Source organism: Mastigoproctus giganteus, chromosome 1, assembly GCF_048544385.1.
Source record: "Mastigoproctus giganteus isolate SK-2022 chromosome 1, ASM4854438v1, whole genome shotgun sequence".
NCBI classification, from domain to species: Eukaryota; Metazoa; Arthropoda; class Arachnida; order Uropygi; family Thelyphonidae; genus Mastigoproctus; species Mastigoproctus giganteus.
The window spans coordinates 177,745,672-177,763,377 of record NC_143575.1 but is presented as its reverse complement, the minus strand read 5'-3'; the positions used below and the strand labels follow the sequence as shown (position 1 = coordinate 177,763,377).

The 17,706-nt window shown below is 39.2% G+C and overlaps 1 protein-coding gene across 1 annotated transcript in view; it reads right to left on the bottom strand.

Annotated features, from left to right (window-relative positions):
• Window positions 1-17,706, bottom strand: part of LOC150091323 (proto-oncogene tyrosine-protein kinase ROS-like) — a 712,204-nt gene that overhangs the window by 99,019 nt on the left and 595,479 nt on the right. The window contains exons 32-33 of the mRNA XM_090389969.1: window positions 16,249-16,399; window positions 10,108-10,270 (exon numbers count right to left, since the gene is read on the bottom strand). Coding sequence (XP_090246095.1) covers window positions 10,108-10,270; window positions 16,249-16,399 — 314 coding nt within the window. The remainder of the gene's footprint in view (window positions 1-10,107; window positions 10,271-16,248; window positions 16,400-17,706) is intronic.

Genomic DNA, 17,706 nt, shown 5'->3' with positions numbered 1-17,706 from the left:
GCAATGCTTCTTTAACCAGTGACTCCATTATTTTTCCTGGAACAGAAGCAAACTAACAGGTCTGTAATTACTTGTGTCACCCTTTGATCTCCCTTTGTGAATAGGAGATACATTTGCACATCTGCCGTCTGTGGGGACCCGAGTCCAAGGATGCTCAGCCTAAGGGTGTGCTTATTTCCTTTGCTTCTTCCTTTAATATAACTGGATAGATCCCATCCACCCCAGGTACTTTTATGTTGAGCTTCAACAATTTCTCCTCCACTTTGCTCTGAGTTATTACAAAAATATTTAACTCCCTGTTAGTTTGATAAACATCTAGCCCTCTCCTCCTTAAATAGCTCCTCATATGTGAATGTAGATGCAAAATACTCATTTAGTTCAGCAACTACCTGAGAATGATCATCTACAGTCAAACCATTGATATCAAGTGGACCAATCTGATTTATCCCCTTCCTTTTAGAGTTTATATAAGTAAAGAAGTCTTTGCTGTTTTTCTTTGCATTCTTTGCCAAAGATTTTTCATAATCTGCCTTTGCTTGCCTAACCTCCTTTGTGACTTGATTACAGACTACTTTGTATCTATAGGCGTCTCCGTAGCCAGGTGGGAAGGAGCAGCAGTGCGTAGTACATGCTTCTTGATTAGACCGGGGTTCGAGCCCGTCACCACCAAATAAAAAAAGTCAGGGAATGACCACCGCATATCCCGGAGCAATATGGCCTTAGTTGCTAATGCTCCTAAAAACCAAATAACAAACTAACAAACCTTGTATCTACCATAGGCTTCTGTGTCGCCTGACAATTTATGTGCATCCCATGCATTTTTCTTCTCTGCTATGAGACTCATTAGTTCATCTGACACCCATTTGGGACTGAACCTAGAGCAGTATTTCTTAGTTGGAACAAAAAGCCAAGTAGCTTCTAACATCACTTCCTTGAATGCTTATTTAAAATTTGCTGTTGGTAACATCATTAGTTGGTCCCACTGTCGAAAACCTAAAAAATCTCTGCGACCATTATAGTCACCTTTACGAAAGCAAAAACCCTTCCCTTTATCCCTGATGGTAGTTACATCTTTAAGTAAATCCCACATCAGTACACTGTGAACACTGCCGCCTAGAGTTTCCTTTATCTGTAAATTCTTAATGTATGAATAATCACTACTGATAATCAGATCAAGAGTGTTACTCCCTCCTGTTGCCTCTCTAACATGCTGCTCTAGAAAACAATCATCCAATAAATCCACAAAAGTCTTGCTAATGTGCGAGTGACCAACTACAAGTTCCAGTCTATATCTGGGAAGTTAAAATCCCCCATTATAAGACACTCTGATTTACTGGCCCACTCTGTTTCTCTGTATAATTGTTCATTGTACTCATCAGAGTCATTAGGCCTATAACAAACTCCTACCCTCATTTTTGCTTTCCCAGTGCTTATGTCACACCAAACTGACTCAACATCGCACTTTCCATCAATGTCAACTGGATGCACTTCCTTAGATTTTATGTGTTTGTTAACTAATAGCATAGCCCCTCCTCTTTCCTATCCTGTCTATCCTTTCTGGACACATTGTACTCCCCAAATTCTAATTCGGTATCCTTTATATCTGAGTGGCACCAAGTCTGATATCCCAAAAATTTCTGCTTGGATGTCTCAACCAGCACTTCAAATTCATCGTATTTGTTTACTATACTCCTAGCATTGGTGTACATGCAAGTATACATGCACCTGTTCTTATTCTTAGTTGCTTTAACACAGCCCATGTATTTACTTGTTTCATGACCCCCCCAACAGTTCCTGAAACCCCCAGCAACTGGCTTTCCTCATTCCAATAGAAGCAGTGGAAGAAATGATTCTTGAGAGGGAGTCTGTGAATCCCTTCCCCAAGCTAGCAGTTTTCCGACCCACCTAATATTGTCTCGATAGCATCAGCAAATATTCTTGCACCCTTTCTATTTAAGTGTATCCCATCCCTGTAGAAGTAAGCTCTCCTGTTATCAACCACAGACCAAGCTGAGAAAAATTCTACCCCACGAGCCCTGCACAATCTCTCCAGGGCTGAATTGATTGACAGGTCTCTCACCATATGCTCTCTCCTATTGTGTCAAGAGTATTAGTAGAGGCATATGATGCAAGAAAGCAAGCTTATGCAGCATCAGCCAAAAAACCCCCCTTCCGATTTCACCCCTCCGTTCGTTCCAAATACCTGTCCAGCTCAGCCTTAAATTTATTTAGGCTATCAACTTCCACAACAAAAGATGGAAGTCTGTTCCACCAAACAACTACCCACTGGCTAAAGGCAAACTTCTGCACATCTATCCTACAACTGTCTTTCCTCAATTTGAATTTATGCCCTCTCAGGTGATTAATCTGAGCAAAAGGAAGAATCCCATCAGCACTGAGCATGCTCAAACAATTCAAGGCTTTACACACCTCAATCAGATCATCTCACAGGTGCCTAGTCTCCAAACACTGTAGTCTGCAAAACTTAAGCCTTTCTTTGTAAGAGCAACCCTTTGTTCCATTCACTAATCTTGTTGCCCTTCTCTGTACTCATTCCAACAGCACTACATCCTTCTTAAAATGAGGCCTCCAGACCTGTATACAGTACTCAAGGTGTGGCCCGACCATCGCCTTATACGCCATGCAGACTGAAGGTGGTGCATGTGGGAATAAATATTTTGTTCAATAAATTTTCTAATACTTTTTTTTTTTTTTTTTCCCTTAGTTGTTGTCACATTGGCTTCTGCGGCCATATTGCAGCTACCAAGATTTTTGCCTTTTCTACTCTGATCCAAGTCCGAGGCGGAATTCGGACCCACGACCTTTGGGTTGCCAGGCAGGCACTTTACCCACCCGGCTATCCTGGTCAGCATTTTCGAATACATGCGATATCTTAATTAAGGCAAGTTTGACTGATTTATGTGTACAGCTGAGCCAACATTTCGTGATCGGTGGGAGAGTGTAATGCACAGACTGTGAGCATATTCGGGCAGAATGAAAGCGAAAAAGGTGAGAAATTTCGTCATTGGCAATGAAGATTTTATGAATGCAACTATATAAAACTAGATTCACAGAGAAGCTGAGAAGATTGCAATTTTTATTTAAAGATAATGACAAAAATTAACAGGGTCTAATTCTTTTGCAAGAGTTATTTTAATTTTGTTCTTGTTCTTGTTTTGATAAATTATTTGAATTAATATTTTAGTTTTTTTTTTGTAGAATTTGTATTGTTTTAATGTTTCAATAAATTAATGAGAATATTAAAACTTATTTATTACTTCAACATCCAAAGGTGATGCACTTGCGCCACCTTGCACCATGCTGCTGGCACCCTTGCTTGATGCCCATCTTAACCTCAAAGCACAATGGTCATATGCTGTGTAATGGGAGTTGTCAGCAGACTGGAGACTAAACATGGATTTCACCACTTCAAGCCTCCAACAAGAGAAGTGGTGGTGTTGCACTGTATGATGAGAGACATCTATTATGTAGTAATTCTTGGTGATGGCATTATTACATAGTAGACACCTCACATCATCCTATAGCACAGAGGGATGGCAGTCTTTGGTGTGACGTGGGTGATACACCTTGGCCCCTGCTCAACTGTTTTAGCAATTAAGTGGGGATCAACAGTTTTTCTTCTACTTTCCTCTCAGTTATCAGTTTCCTTTCAGCTGATACCACATTATGAATTGGGGAGACATTCACACATCTCTAGTCCATATGGACTTTCCCTGAATCCAGAGATGTTCTCATATTTATGCATAAACAATTGCTTACCTCCTTTAATATAATCGGATAGATCTGATCCACCCCAGGTGCCTTTTTTTTTTTTTTTTTTTTTGCATTTAGCTTATAACAAAATCATTTAGCTCTCTCTCATTCCCTTCCCTAAAGAATTCTTCATGTGCAAATGTAGATACCTATTCAGTTACCAGATACACTATTCATATCTAGTGGACCAATGTTATGATTCATCCCCTTCCATCTATTGTTATTATATAAGAAAAAAGTCCTTGTTGTTTTTCTTTGCCAGAGACGTCTTGTAATCTGCTTTAGCTTGCCTAACTTCCTTTGTGACTTGATTGAAGACTCATTTAAATCCACTTTAGGCATACACATCACCTGATAATTTATATGCATCACATGCATTTTTCTTCTTTACTACAAGTCTCATCAGTTCATCTGACATCTATTTAGTAGCATCTACGATTGCATTCCTGAATGCTTCCCCTTCAGAATTTGCTGTTGTTACTTCATTAGTTGGTATCACTGCCTAGAATTTAAAATGTCTGAAACCAGTATAGTCACCTTTTGGGAGAACAAAAATCCTTCCTTTTGTCCTTGATAGTAGTTATATTTTTAAGTAATTCCCATATCAAGACACTGTGATCACTGCCACCTAGTGGGTCTTTTGTCTGCAGATTCTTAATGCATGAAGGCTGCTTCTGATAATCAGATCAAGAACATTGCTTCCTTTTGTTGCATCTCTGACATACTGGGTGTATAAAACAATCGTCCAATAAATCCGCAGACATTCTGTGTGAATGATTAACTCATAAGTATCCAGAGAGTTAAAATCAGCACTGGCCACAAGCATGTTCAACTGGTTCTGTCAAATAGGGTTCCGCGCTCAAAAGGTCTAAATGATAATATCATCCGTGTCTTTTCAGCATTTCTATCAATGAGCCTATCGCCATCTTAATGTTTAGTTACCCATATTATTGTTACTCCAACAGCTGTAAAATCTGAAAGAAAAAAAAAAAAAAATCACTATTACAAAAATACCCTGTATTTATTGCACAGGATCTCAGGGCCCCACAAGTAATTCTTAGACAGGGGCTGGCCGTTGTTAAAATCTCCCATTATATGACATTCAGATTCTCTGGCCCAATCTATATGTCCATACAATTTTTCATTATATTCATCATGGTCATTAGATCTAAAACACACTCCTAGTCTAATTTTTGCTTTATTACATCCTACTCTAATTTTTGCTTTATTAGTGCTTATGTCACTCCAAGCTGACTCATATTGCACTGGACACCTATATGTCAAGTGAATGCAATGCCTTAGATTTTATGTGCTTCTTAACCCTTTCATGGATTATCCCGAGATATCTCATTTTTAGTTTTAAACATTATTTGGAATCATGAAATATCTCGGGATACAATAATACCTGAACCAAGCGATAATACCTCCAAATTTAGGATTGAAACGTATTTTCTCGGGAATTTATCTGGCTAATTTTGCATTAGCCAGATAAATCCCGAGATTTCTTGGGATTTTCTTACATCTGGCAGCAGACGACTGGCTTTCATTTTACTTATATTTACTTATTGCACAGCAATGTTAGAACAGAATTGTGCATTCCTATGTGTCGCCAGTAAGCAAAGTAAAATTTGCCATCCTAAATGCCGAATACTGATAAGTGTTAACCAATTAGAAAACTATATTGAAAAATATTTCGGTGCCCTCTTGAACTGCTGCCTGTTAGTAACGCTTACCTCGCCTATCCGCTTGCAGTGGCCGTGTCAGAATGTAGTTAGTTCACGATTATTGCTTGTGGTGGGAGGTTACTGCTTGTGTGTTCTACTTGATTTTTTAAATTTATTTATAAAATGAATAGTGAAGAGTGTTTTTCTGTTCCTTTCTTTTAGCTAATTTATTAAAAATGTATTTATTTTAACTAATTTATTAAAAAAATCTGTATAATTCGCAAACTTTTTGGCATACACAAGATAACTCGGGATAGCCCAAATAGGTTAATTACTCCCATATATTTTCTACTAAAAAATTTAAAAAAAACACAAAAAACTATACAATGAGTATTCGCATGATGCATACTTGTAATCTGTAAAATGAAAAAAGTTGATCCATTATGGCACATTTTCAGGAAAAAAATGTTCCAGGAAGGGGTTAACCAAGAGCACATCCCCCTTCTGTCTTGTCTATCTTTTCTGTACCCAGTTTACTTTCCCTATTGTTAAATCCTGCATCCCTTATATCTGTGGTGGCACCATATCTCAAGTAACACACAATTCTGCCCATAATTTAGGCTAGTCTGTAATCAAGTCAAAAAGGAGGGTTGACTTTTGACTTTGATCAGTAAAATTAAGTATTTTATTTAATAATGTATAAATATTATCTTTATTTTAAGTAAATTTATGATAGTTTATCAACTTTTATTGCATTATACATATCAGAAGAATTATTATATTTACAGTTACACATTTGCACACATCTAAAAATTTGTCTAATTATAGCTGGATAAGTGATGCACTTGAGTTCTCATGGCTATTATAGGGGTTAATGATTAAAATTCTTCCAAATGTGAAAATAGACTAGATTTAAATCTCATTGAGATGGGAGAAATTTTTATATGCTTTTTTTTTTCACAATGGGGAAGAATTTCATGGTTTTTTTTTCCCTACAAAAACATGGCAAATTCATTACACAACACATATTTTACAGTCTCTAGAGCTAAGTTCCAATCAACCCTTCCCTATCTCTTCCATTATGCAGTATGATTGATGACTTTTGAGGTTATGATGAACATCGTGGAGAGATCCAATATTCCTTACATTTCGAGGGTACTGCTCTAAAACGGTGTTCGCAGGCCGGCCGCTAGTTATTTACTTATTGCACAGCAATGTTAGAACAGAACACCAGACCGAACCTATTGGTAACTCTCTAGGAGACTTCCGGATCAGCTAGTGTATAATCTTGCTACCTCTACTCTGCCAGATAGTGATTGGAGGGAGTCCGAGTAGTGTGTGTATGCGGGGAGCATTGTCGAGGCCACGTTATGTCCAGGATCTGAGTATATTCTTACCATGTGAACGCCATATCCAAAATTTCATTACTTCATACAGCATGTCCCACCCACTTTTTCTTACTATTGAATACACCATGAATTGTCAAACTTATAGAGCAAGATTATCTGCGAAAAGATCTAAACCTCCCAAGCACTTCCTAATTCATTTCACAAATATACATGGTCTCAATTCTAATCTCAACGATGTCCATTTCCACTTGCAGTCTGCCAAACCCCATGTACTTTTTCTGAGAGAATCTCAGTTATCGGTTGATTCAACTACTGATCATCTCAGATGCCCAAATTATTCACTGTATGATTCCTTTCGCCTCAAAGGTGGTACTTTTGCATATGTCCGTTCTGATGTTAACTGTCAGAGACTTGGCAATTTGGAATCTCCTCTCTTTGATCTTCTCTGGCTTAAAATCTCTCTACCTCATTGTGTCAAATTCATCTGTTGTCTCTACCATTCTCCCAACTCCACTAATCACTTGGAGCTCTTTGACTTCCTCTCTTTGCAATTTGACTTTCTCCAGTCCAACTTTCCTAACAGTGAGGTAATTTTCCTTGGTCATTTTAATGTTCACAACTCCAGCTGGTTGCCGTTTTCTAGTCACACAGATCCAGCTGGTCGAGATGCTGAGGCTTTTGCAATTACTAATGATCTGGCACAGATTGTTCATTTACCTACAAGAATACCGGACAATCCTAATCATACAGCCAATACACTTGATCTTATTCTCACAAACAACCCTTCTAAGTAGATGGTCAAAGTGAGAGGTCATTTAAGCACTTCAGATCACAACTCGGTGATTGTCTCTTCTCCAATGGAACCTTTATCTCATGACTACTCCCAACCTCGTTTTGTTTGGCATTACAAGAATGCAAAATGGGATGACCTGCAAGACTTCTTTTCTTCTTTTCCTTGGTCGGATTACTGTTTCAAAACTTCTGATGTCAACGTTTGCTCAGATCGTGTCAGTGAAATTATTCTTGCAGGAATGGAATCCCTTATCCCACACTCCACTTTAAAATCTCGTCCTTTATCTAAACCTTGGTTTTCCAATAAATGTGCTAAGGCTGTCCAAGAGAAGAATGTTGCATATCGTAATTGGCTTGTTTCTAATTCTTCAGTTTCATTTTCTGCCTACACCAAAGCTCGCAACAATTGTAAAGCAGTTATTAATCAGTCCAAACTAGAGTTTGAACAGGCTAAGAGTAGAAAACTTGCTTCTTGCCCTAATGGTAGTCGAGCATTCTGGTCTCTTGCCAAAGCTATTGGCCGCAACTTTTGCCCATCTCTGCTCCCACCTCTGTCTAAACCAGATGGTTCTGTTGTCACTTCAGCCAAGGATAAAGCTAACCTGCTAGCATCCCATTTTTCTTCCAACTCATGTATTAATGATCTTGGTAAAACACCTCCCACCATTCCCAACACACTCCATTCAATGCTTCCTGTGGTCTTCCATCAAAAGGATGTCAGAAGGATTTTGACGAATCTTGATGCTAAGAAAGTTCCAGGTCCTGATGGTATTTTTCCACTTGTTCTCAAAACCTGTGCTCCTGAACTTACTCCTATTCTTTGCCACCTTTTTTCACTTTCTTATTCCAAAGGTGTTTTTCCTTCTGCTTGGAAATTTGCTCATATCCAGCCAGTTCCTAAAATGGGCAACAAATCCCTCCCATCCAATTATCGTCCCATTGCAATTACTTCTACTCTTTCTAATGTAATGGAGAAATCAATTAACTTAAACTACCTAGAAACCTTCCGTCTGATCAACGATTGCCAGTATGGATTCCATCACTGTCGATCCACTGGTGATATTCTGGCTTATTTTACCCATTTATGGACTAATTCAGTGGAAAGGTTCGGTGAAACACAAGTAGTTGCTCTTGACATCTCAAAGGCTTTTGATCGTGTTTGGCAAGGTCTACTAAACAAGCTTCCATCTTATGGTTTGCCAACTGTTTTTAGTAATTGGTTATCCAGTTTTCTCTCTGATCGCTCACTGAGGGTGATGGTAGATGGCTCTCTGTCTTCTTACTTCTCCACTAATGCCAGTGTCCCCCAAGGTTCAGTTCTTTCCCCCACTCTTTTCCTTTTGTATATTAATGACCTTCTTCCATTGACTGGAAATCCTATCCATAGTTTTGCCGATGATAGCACATTGCATTCCACTTTCCATTTTGAGAAACCTTGTCCTGTTCAATCAGCTTCAAGTTCTCGAAAATCTGCTACCAATTCCTTAAATGCCGATCTTCAGGTAATCCTCCAGTGGGGCAAAGACAACTTAGTTGATTTCAACCCTTCTAAAACTCAGTCTTGTCTTATATCTCGCAAAAAGGACTCTTCTGCTCCTATGCTTATCTTTAGTGACAATCCGATTTCTAGGCAAAATGATATATCTCTTTTGGGGATTACCCTGACTTCTAATCTCTCTTGGCACAAGCACATTACAAATATTGCTTCCTCTGCATCTAAAAAACTTGGTTTTCTCTTTCGCTCTCGCTGTTACTTTTCTTCCAAACAGCTGCTCACTCTGTATAAATCGCAAATCCGCCCTTCCATGGAATATTGTTCCCACATCTGGGATGGTGCCCCCAAAACCTTTCTCAGGTTTTTGATTCCATTCAGAAGAGGGTAGTTAGGTTAATTAATGATTCATCTTTAACAAAGTTTCTCCACTCGCTGTCTCATAGACGTACTGTTTCTGCTGCATGCCTCTTCTACAGATACTTCCATGGGCACTGTTCTTCTGAATTGGCTTCTATAATTCCCGCTCTCTCTTTCAAAACAGTCCGAACACGTGCCACAACCAGCCAACATCCATTTACTGTCCAACTTCAAACCCACATGCCCAACTTTTCATCTTCCTCATTTATTCATTCAACTGCCATTTTCTGGAACAACCTTCCTTCATACGTATTTCCTGAAAATTACAGTCTACAGAAGTTGAAGTCCAATGTCAACAAATGTCTTCTTTCATCTTCTCAACCTCCAACCCAAGCACGGTACGAAGTACTATAGGTTCTAATACCTCTCGTGTTTGGGGTTTACATAAAAAAAAAAAAAAAAGTCATGACATAATGCCTCATAGCCACAGAGCAAGTAAAACAACCCAATATAACCAAATCATAAAAAAGTGGCAGTTTTTAAAAAAGAGTTGCTAACATAGGTTTATGCAAATAAAAGTATCTCAATGCATTTTCTTTAAAAATGTTAAAAAAGTTGTTTTGTGAAAAAGAATTAAAAGTGTAAACTTGTTATAGAGGAATATATTTTATTATACCTTTACAGCAACCTTGGCTGGTGAGGTTCCTTCTCCTTGTAATTCATGGGCTATACCTTCAAAGACTTCACCAAATGCCCCACTACCTAAAAATTTGGTAAGCACTATTTGATCCCTTTGAATTTGTGGTAATGCAGCCAACTCATCATCGGTGAGGAATTCACTACAGTGGAAAAAATGATGTCAATATTCAAAGTCTAACATGAAAAGAACTTGAATATGAATTAAACTGGTACAATACAAGCTCTCAAATTCAGGTACTCTGGGTGCCAGACAATTTCATATTCCAGATGTTTCAAATTTGGAATACTGTCTTATCAAGGGTAGTATCAGTCTGTTGACCATTGCTCTTTACTATAGCATTACTATAATGGACAATAGGGTACACTTCTACACTTAAAGTGTAGCATATGTGGTGCATAACAAAGTATACTATAATATATACAGGGTGATTCACTACCAGTGTGACAAACTTGCAGGAGGTGTAGGGGGCACAAAGACGAATCGGAATCACATAGCATTGCAGGGTCCGAAATGCCTTCGTCATGCGGTAGAGGACATTGAACGGGAGGTTGCGCGAACAGCGATCCCGCTGGAAGTCAGCATTTGCGAACAAGTTCCCGAGGCAGTAGGATGGACGAGTATTCAAACGTTGAACTGGCTGACATGCACCTCGCGTATGGAGCTGCGGACTGTAACGGGCGCACCACTCTGCTCTTGTACCAGGAACGTTTCCCGAACAGGCGTGCTCCTCATCATACGATTTTCACACGTGTGCACAGAAGAACGCACGTGCAGATTTTCGCACGTGTGAGACTGGTTGTTTCACAAGAGGTACCATGAATCGAGAGCGAATGACGAGGACGCCAGACAATGAGGAGAATGTCCTACGTCTTGCAGAAGGCAATCCGAGTATGAGTACTCGAGCGATAGGCCAACGATTGGGTATTTCCCGATCCACTGTATGGAGGATACTGTCAACAAACCAAATGAGTTCATACCATCTGCAACGCGTCCAATCATTGGAGCCTGTGGATTATCCACTCCGGAGGACTTTTGCTACTTGGTTTCTTCAACAGAAACGGTTCACAAATACTGACTTCCAGCAGGATCGCTGTTCATGCGACCTCCCATTCAACGTCCTCTACCGCATGACGAAGGCATTTCGGACCCTGCAATGCTATGTGATTCCGATTCGACTTTGTGCCCCCTACACCTCCTGCACGTTTTTCGCATTGGTAGTGAATCGGCGTTCTTGTGGGCCTATATGAGAGCTTGAAGGACAGGGTGGATGCCCTCGAAGAAACTAAATTGAGGGGCCCATCAAGCTCTCAGCTGCCCACATCAACGCCAGAGCTTGCACTTGGGCATCGTGTGACACAGAGACAACCCGCAAGGCAGAATGCGCTGGTCCCGAAGGAACTAGTAGTTGTTGGTGACTCTATTGTCAGGGAAACGGGGAACATGCTTTGTAAAAAAGATAGGTGGAACAGGACCAGGGTATGTCTGCCAGGGGCAAAGGTTGATGACGTTGTAGAGCGAATATCATCTTTTAAGGGCACAAAAGGTGATATAGTTGTACACATTGGCACTAATAATATTAAGAGTAGGAGACCGGCAGAATTACTTAACAAGTACAGGTCACTGTTGAACAAAAGCCGAGAATTAGGGTTGAATTTGAAAGTGTCTGCAATTCTGCCCAGACACGATAGGAGGGAGTATATGATGAGAGCCTTGTCGATCAATTCAGCCCTGGAAAGATTGTGCAAGGCTCAAGGGGTAGAATTTTTTTCAGCCTGGACTGTACTTGTTAACAGGAGAGATTGCTTCTACAGGGATGGGATACACTTAAATAGAAAGGGTGCAAGAATATTTGCTGATGCTATCGAGGCAGTGTTAGGTGGGTCGGAAAACTGCTAGCTTGGGGGGAGACAAAGACCAATAGATTGACAGTAGCCACTGGCAGAGGTGAAAGAGATTCTTGCACTGCTTCTATTAGAATGAGCAGAAGCCTGAAAAACAAGATGCATGGTATTTCAGAGACTGCTGGGAGCCATTGCGGTACAAATAAACACATGGGTTGTGTTAGGGTAGCTAAGAATAGAAACAGGTGCAGGTATACTTGCGTGTACACCAATGCTAGGAGTTTAGTAAATAAATTTGATGAATTTGAGGTATTGCTCAAAACATCAAAGGCAGATATTGTTGGGATATCAGAGACGTGGTGTCACACAGATATAAGGGATGCAGAACTGCAATTTGGGGAGTACAACGTCTACAGAAAGGATAGACAGGATAGAAAGGGGGGAGGGGTTATGCTATTAGTTAAGAAACACATAAAAACCAAGGAAGTGAAGCCAGTCGACATCGCTGGACAGTGCAGTGTTGAGTCAGTTTGGTGTGACATAAGCATTGGGAGATCAAAATTGAGAGTAGGAGTGTGCTATAGGCCTAATGACTCTGATGAGTATAATAAGGAACTGTACAGGGAAATAGAGTGGGCCAGTAAATCAGAGAGTCTTATAATGGGAGATTTTAATTATATTAATAATATTAACAATGGAGTATGAGATGGATGAATTTCATGATGTTATAACAGATGCTTGAAGGTTCCACCATGAGACGCGATGGATGCGTGACACCGACGCAGCATGGATTGGTGGATATGGTCGAACACACCTGGAGTTTCTTTGACAGTAGCAGCAGCACAGATGAGTCTTACCACGAGATCCATTTCCATCTCCACAGGCGATTCATACATGATAGATTTGAGGGCCCCCACAGAAAGAAATCAAGGCTCGATAAATCAGGTGAGTGTGGGGACCAGGCAACGGGTCCACCACGGCCAATCCATTGACGCCCAAAACGCCTGTTCAAATGGTCACGAACACACCTTCCATAATGGGCAGGTGCCCCGTCATGTTGAAACCAAATGTTGCGTCTCACATTTGCTGGAACATCGTCAAGTAACCCTGGTCGAACTTGTTCAAGAAAGATCTGATATTTAGCAGAGTTCATGCGGGATGGTAACAGGTATGGGCCGACTAAGCAGTCACCGACCATATCTGCCCACACATTTATTGCAAAGTGATGTTGTGCCGCATGGGGACGCACACTGTGTAGGCCCTCTGCTAATCCATACACTAGGTTCACGTCTGCCAGCTCACAGTTTGTATATCGATGCATGCTCTTCATGCAGCGACTACTGCTTGAATGAGTAAACCAGAAATTTTCCCTCCCGCGAACTGATGAACAGTGCAGTGTACCGACTTAAGGTGACGTTTCCGGTTATGGGTTCCTATGCGATTCACATTCCTTTAGATGTTACCTACCTCCCCTAAACGTTTGTACCAATATTTTTGAGAACATGCAAATTGAAAACATGCAAACAATGCTGAAGAACAGAGTAAAATTAGAAAAACTGTGGCAAATTCTGATTTACAATGGCAGGCAGAAGTATTCTTCATGTGCAGAGAATTTTCAGGCTATCAGTGACATGGCAGGCGTTTACCAAGTTACCAAGCTCTGTAGCTTCCATATTCAAAGTCTTCCTCATATGGGCACCCTTTGCCAATCCTGACAAGCACATCATTCATCTTTGTATCCTTTTAAGAAGCTTTTTGTTTAAGTGTGTCTCTATACTTGTGCTAAACAGTTATTGTAGGCAATAAGTGTTTAGTACATATGGCTGTTTACATCCAGGTTGAAAATTTGAACAAGAACACATTCAATGTTTCAAAAAAATGCCAGATTAGGATATCTGGTTGAAACTGCAAGTTGTGGTCCTAATGGAATCAATAATCTGAGCCAACAGATGGATAAAGATTGAATATGTGGCAGAAACTTTGGGATGTTCCCATGGTTAAGCACATAGCATGGTCATTTCAAATTTTGAAGAATGTATATGGGATGGGTTCTCAGGGAACCAAAATCTATACACAAAACACACTGCATCAGACTTGCACAGAACACTTCTGTCATAATCAGGAAGAGAGAGAGATGACATATTGAACAGAAGGACTGTTACTGATAATGAATCATGTGTCCACAACTTTCAAACCAAATGCAAACATGTATTGATGCCATGGAAGCATCTTCAGCAGGAAAGGTGATGGTTTTCTGGGACTGTCATAGTATTCTTCATGTGCATTTTTAAAAGTCTGGAGATAATGTCAATGCTGCATCATATTAAAAATTTAAGAACACAGTGACTCAATTCAGAGAAAATGGATAGGGCTATTAAGATGTGGAGCACTAGTACTGCATGACAACACAAGGCTATATACAGTGTATGCAACACAAGACCATTTTGAGTGGAAAAATTGTCTCCTCCACACAACCCTGACCTAGTCCCAAGTGATTTATATTTCTTTGTTCCACTTAAACAACAGTTTGGTGGCACACATTTTTCTGATGATGCACAGGTTATTAATGATATATGTTAATGGTTATGATGGAAACTAATGTCAAGTTGACAAAGCAATGTTTGATGATTGAGTTATGGGACAAGGAAGCCCTGGGATTCTGGCACACCAGCACAACCCCCCCCCCCCCGACTGTAAATTTCACTCTGCACATGGTGAGTGTTGAGGCAGCTGATTTTTGAATTTCCCCAAAATTGCAGCCTTAACCACCATGGAGGTAATCAATTTCAGCAATCGACAACTTTTTGGCTATATGAATGCTTTTTACAATCCAGTCTACATTTCTTTCTGCATAATTTGGATTTATGGCCATTGTTCTAGTATCAATTACATTATAAGCATGAAAATTTCACCTTCATTCATTTTACATTCCCCTCACAGAGTCTTACAGATCTCAGTAAGACACATCCCCCCCCCCCAAAAGTACCTAGTTACCAAGCTCTGTAGCTTCCATATTCAAAGTCTTTCCTCATATGGGCACCCTTTGCCAATCCTGACAAGCATATCAGTCATCTTTGTATCCTTTTAAGAAGCTTTATGTTTTTGTTTAAGTGTGGTCTCTATACTTGCAAACAATAAACACAGGGCCATTGCAAATGGATATGCGAGGTGGGTGTCACCTATAGGTGACAGTTCAGGAGGACAACAAATTTTTTTGACATTGCTTTCTGATTGGTTAATGTTTATTAGTATTCAACATTCAGGGTGGCAAATTTTATTTTGCCTACTAGCAGCACATAGGATCACAGTGCTACTGAGTGCAATTTTGCCATCCCACTGTATAAGGCAAAATGCCTTATACAGTAGGATTATGACCTTCCCATTTCAAAAAGTAAATGCTCAATAAATTATTCATAGGACACCACAGACTCTCCTTGTCACTTACCTATACTGTATGGAGAACTTCTTGGACTGCAACCCCAATCACTCCTTTCCTCTAACGTCTTCAATTCCTAGTGTATAAGTTATTTTGAGGTTATTTCCTAAGTGTTATATCCCAACCATGCATTATGCAGCATCAGAACAGTTTCTGACCTTCTCTGAAATCTACCTAAGTTGTTCTGAAGGAGAATTATAGAATCATATGGCACATTAACAGATCTCCCAATTTCCTTCTGTATCATTCTGTCATCATCATTTAAGAAAATAAAAAACAGCACCAATTCCAGTGCTAGTTTCTGAGGGACTCCACTTCTAACACTAATCCAGTCTGAAGAGACATCATTAATAACAAATCTTTGCCTGTCTGTCAAGGCTTTACCTAAGGAGCTTACCTGCGATACCAACATGTTCCAGCTTATACAGTAAATGATAAGAATTCACATAACTGCTAGCTGTGCCAAGTGCATAGAAATGAACAGCCACAGAAATGCATAACTTATTTATGCAAAGAATAATAAATACAGGAAAAACAATGAAGTACAACTAATAAACTCTATATTACTGTTACTTCTTGTCAGTTGCTTTGTTTTCCAGTAATATTTTACATGCATGCATGCACGCACAAGACTACACAGATAGTTGATTAGATAGATACCTTATTTTTTTAAGTATTATATAAATATGCATCTATATAAAATTGCATTGTATGTATTTTACAGGTGTACTACATTTAGAATTATATTGTATTATATTTAGTAATACTCTACTACATTTAGAAAATGTAGAATATTATTATTTTTTTGTGAAATTCTGAACATAATAAAGACTCACAAACCTCAAGGTATATAAAGCATTATTCTGCTGTACAAATGTACCATGATGAGGAAGCTCCTGAAGAGTTGCCAATTCCATATCTGGAGGAAGATTTTGATTTATTTGATGAACCATATTGTTCTTTTTCTTCCTTTTCTTATCACTGCCTAAAGCTGCAAAATTATTGGGCATTTGTTATATCAGAATTTAATATCTAAATTAGTTAACTAATTTAAAATGTATTACTCATATATACATAATATGTTTGAATGTAATTTAATAAAATAAATAAATTTTCTGTTTATACTCTGGGACGACCAAACGGTCAGAGGAGTTCACAAGATAGACAGAATACAAGAAACAGCACCGTATTCAGTAGTCATGGGCTTGAACCCCGGTCACTCAAGGCACGTGTACTTATGCACCCGCGCGCCTGACCACTAGGCTACGGCGGCCTCGATTTCTCCCACTATTTTCAGTTATATCAATCTGTGATATCAGTTATATATAATATTTTTATAGCTCTAACCTGTTACATATCTGATTTTTTTTGCTGAATTATCTTGAAGTAACTTAGCTTTTGATGATCTATAGACAAGCACAATAATCATCAGGTTGCACAACACATTAATGCAATCATTTTATATTCTTTGTAAGTCACTAGCTATTTAAAAAGTGGAGAGTTTAAGTCTGCAGTGGCAGCACCCTGCCTGAGAGACCTTTCAGTAAAATATGAGGTGTGGCAGTATTCCTGAACTTACGTAATAAAAAGAACACAAAGCGAAGGAGCTCAAAAATAGTTTTATTCAAAGTAATCACCACTTGATCGAATGCACTTATTACACCATTCTAAATGTTTTTGAAAAGAATCAGCAAAGACATCTAGAGAGACGATCAGTTTAGTGGTTAAATTTTTCTTTATGTCCTCAACATCCTGAAATCTTCTTCTTTTGAGGGCAGTTTTCACCTTGGTAAAGAAGTTGTCTGCTATCATTAGATTGGGTGATTGATCTGAACAATGCCATGTTTTATCAGAAATGTCTTCCCAAAAAAGTGGAGAATGTGGGAGGGCATTGTTATGCAACAAGAACCACATGCCTTTCTCTCAAAATTGTGGCCTCACTTGAACTCAGCATTGACTCTCCCTTTCAGGTACAAATTTGAATCACACTCTGCTTGTCGAAAAATGTGATCAGCATTGTCTTGATTCTGGACTTCTGTAAACAAAACTTTTTTTGGCTTTGGGGATGATTTTAAAGTCTACTGCATGCTCTGATGCTTTGTCTCTAAGTTGTAGTGAAATATCCAACACTCATCTCCAAGGACAATACAGTCAAGGAAATTATGACTGTCAGTCTAGATGAAAACTTTGCGTAATGATGCTCTTCGTTGCTTCTGCTCATCCATGAGGCTGTGTAGCACAAATTTTTCACAGACCTTTCTTTTCTCTAAATCTGCATGTAAAATTTGGTGAATCATC